General features: G+C 53.4%; 1 protein-coding gene across 1 annotated transcript; it reads left to right on the forward strand.

Moving 5' to 3' along the window:
• Positions 1-16: 16 nt before the first annotated feature.
• On the forward strand, positions 17-2,951 carry LOC121965026 (proline-, glutamic acid- and leucine-rich protein 1-like; the record flags this gene model as incomplete). The annotated part of the gene is made up of 2 exons (XM_042515191.1): positions 17-154; positions 1,293-2,951. Coding segments are annotated over exons 1-2 (1,797 nt in total), but the record flags the coding sequence as incomplete, so codon positions are not given.
• Positions 2,952-3,073: the final 122 nt, after the last annotated feature.

The raw sequence follows: 3,073 nt of genomic DNA on the forward strand, positions 1-3,073 counted from the left end.
GGGTTGTGCAGCGTTTATGGGTTCATGTCAGTGTTTTCTTGTGTATTTCAGGTTGTTGCTGGCTCTGGTCTTGGTCCCATCACCATGTTGGCCTCCACCTCTCACCTGCGCCGTGTCCATCCTCAGCAGCGGACGCAACGAACGCAACCTCAAGGTGACAGCTCTGAGGGAGGGAGTGAGAGAGAGTGTAGGAAGGAGGCGCTGCTGCTTTTTTTTTTTAATCAGAAATCAAAACTCTGCACAACAATTGATAATCGCACGAGACAAGATTTTACAGCTCTGGAAAGTTAAAGCAGAACAATCACTCTATCTTGTGTTGCGACCTTGTGAGGTAAACGTTGGAATTCAGTGTTTATTTTTTTCAATGAGCAGTTCTTCTGTTTCTTTTTTGTACAAATATTTTTGGGCGGGACCAGGCCGGGCTATAATTTCTCACCGTTACCTCAGGCTTGTATCAGGTCGGGTTCTCATCAAATTAACATTTATTTCTTTAATTTTGAATGAATCTGTTGTAAATTGTCTCATGCTTTAATGGCACTTAAGCAGGAGTTTGAATGCACTGAGTCGAGAGAGAAAGAGGGTAGAGCGAAAGAGACGGAACATGTGGAGAACAAAAAGAGAGAGAAAGAGAGCGTAAGCAAAAGAGAGGGATGGAAAAAGAGCTAAAGAGAAAGGGAGGGCAAAGGCTGCAGGTCAAATTGGTCGACAGTTACAGCGTCTCCCTCTCCAGCAGTGGAGGAAATGTATATAACATGCAGTGGGGAGCTGCAGGCTGCGCACGAGACGCACTGAGGGGTGCACCCCACTTTGCCAAACCTGTCAGGCACGAGAAGACAGGAAAAGAAAAAGAGGGAGGTGGTGCATGAAAACACTCCAGCTTTTTTATAAATGTTTTAATATTAAAAAATGTATTTTTTTAATAAATAAAATGTAATGCCTAATTAGTGTTTAATCTGGATCAGGCACAAAACTGCTGCCGTGGGTCTGGCTTGGAGAGAAATTGTATGGGTTCATGTAGGGTCGGGCCTGAGTTTTTGGGCCATATCAGAGCTGTAATCTGAAGAGGTTAACTGTTCCAGTCTTTGTAACAGGATTTGATGGTCAGTTGTGTGAAATGCAGCATTGAGATCTAATAAAACGAGCACGGAGACGAGTGCTTCGGCTGAAGCGATCAGTCATTTGTCATTGTCACCAGTGCTGTCTCTGTGCACTCTAAATCCTGACTGAAGATCCTCAGATACTGACTTTCTGTCACTGTCCCTCCTCTCTGTCCCCTCTCTCTGTCCTCTTAGGTGTCTTCATTCTGCACTGAGGCTCTGACCATCTGTAACTCTCTGCTCCACCCCCGCACTCCCTCCATGGCCCTCCCCTTACCGCCCCTCACCCTGAAACCCACCCCCACCGCTCCAGTCCTCCCTTCCTCCCAGGGCCCTGCTCCTGGACTCACCTTGCCAACGCTCCTAGGCGGCCCCGCACCTGGTCCTCCCTTCCCCACCCGCCACTCCCTCGGCCTGGGTCCCGCCTCCCTGCTGGGCTCCCTGGAGAACCACCTCTCTTTGGTCCCGGGTCTGCCAGGTCAGGCCCCCAACCCTGGAGACATGCTCCTGTCCCCGCACGCACACCACCAGCAGGACCCCGCCGGGCTGGGCCTCCCAGAGGGGCAGAGGCCCGTGTTCGTCCGCTACGACAGAGAGGAGGCGGAGGATGTGGAGATCTCTCTGGCTAGTGACTCTGACGACAGCGTGGTCATCGTTCCTCCGGGGATGCTGAACATGGAGAACCAGCAGGAGGAGACAGCTGCGGCGGCGAACTCTCAAAACATGACCTCTGTTGCACCAGGGAGTGCTCCAGTCACACTACCAGGAGGAGAATCTGTCAGCATGGTCCCCACCACAGCAGCAACAACCACAATAGACGGCGTCTCGCTCCCCAATGACCTCGCCACCTCCTCCCCTCTTCTCACCACCTCCACCACTCCTATCAACTCCTTCCCTCCTTCCAGCGCCTCAGTGGTCTCACTGGTTCCACCGTTGAACTCCAGCACGCTCCCAGCTCCTCCTGGCGGTCTTGGCGACTCGCTGCCGGGGAGGCCCCAGCTGCAGCAGATGCTGATGCAGACGTCCACGGCGGGCCAGCCGGGCCCCATGGGGCTGCCGCTCCAGATGCACCAGCTGCAGAACCAGCTGAGCCAGCAGGGACGCCACCTGCACCAGCACCAACCACCGCCCCCCGCCAGCAACGAAGACTCAGCTGTCATCAACATTAACAGTACAGATGAGGAGGAGGAAGAGGAGGAGGACATGGAGGATGATGAAGAGCTGGACGAGGAGGAGGAGGAAGGGATGGACGAGGAGGACGAGGAAGAGGAAGCGAGTGATTTTAATGAGGAGGAGTTTTATGAGGGGGAAGAGTATGACGATTTTGATGAAGAAGAGGGAGAGGACCTGGAGGAAGAGGAGGAGGAGGAGGAAGATGGGGATATACCTCCACTGGAGGGAGCGGAGGACAAGGCAGGGGAGGCAGGGGTAGAGGGGGGGAAGGTGCTCAGAGCAGCGGTGGATGATGGAGGGATGGCTGGGTTCAGTGTGGAAGGAGAAGCAGAAGGAGGGATAGAGGAGATCCAGACCAACAGGTCGCTGTTGGGAGAGGAGAGGATAAAGGTGCAGAAGGTGGAGAGCATCGGAGTCCTGGAGGAGGCGCGGGAGGGGGAGGGAGAGGAGGACGAAAGCGAAAGAATGGATGACCCCACCATGCCACAAATACTGTGTGTCACCGGAGGAGCACTGGAGGAGAGGGAGGAGACAGAGGAGGAGGGAGGTGGACCAGAAAGAGCAGGTGCAGGAGAAGGAGGAGAAGGGCTGCAGGAGGAGATGAGGCCGTGGGAGCAAGGAGACAAAGAGATTGAGCTGACAGCCACCTCAGAAGAATGCCCAACCAATAAGAATCAACAGGTTGGTACCTCTGCTTTATAATCTGAACTTTGAAACATACTGAATCCCTCCATCCGTCTCACTCTCATGAACATGGTATCTCAGGAACACCTTGAGGGAATGTCTTTAAATTTGGCACAAAC

Source organism: Plectropomus leopardus, unplaced genomic scaffold (genome assembly GCF_008729295.1).
Source record: "Plectropomus leopardus isolate mb unplaced genomic scaffold, YSFRI_Pleo_2.0 unplaced_scaffold18250, whole genome shotgun sequence".
NCBI lineage: Eukaryota > Metazoa > Chordata > Actinopteri > Perciformes > Serranidae > Plectropomus > Plectropomus leopardus.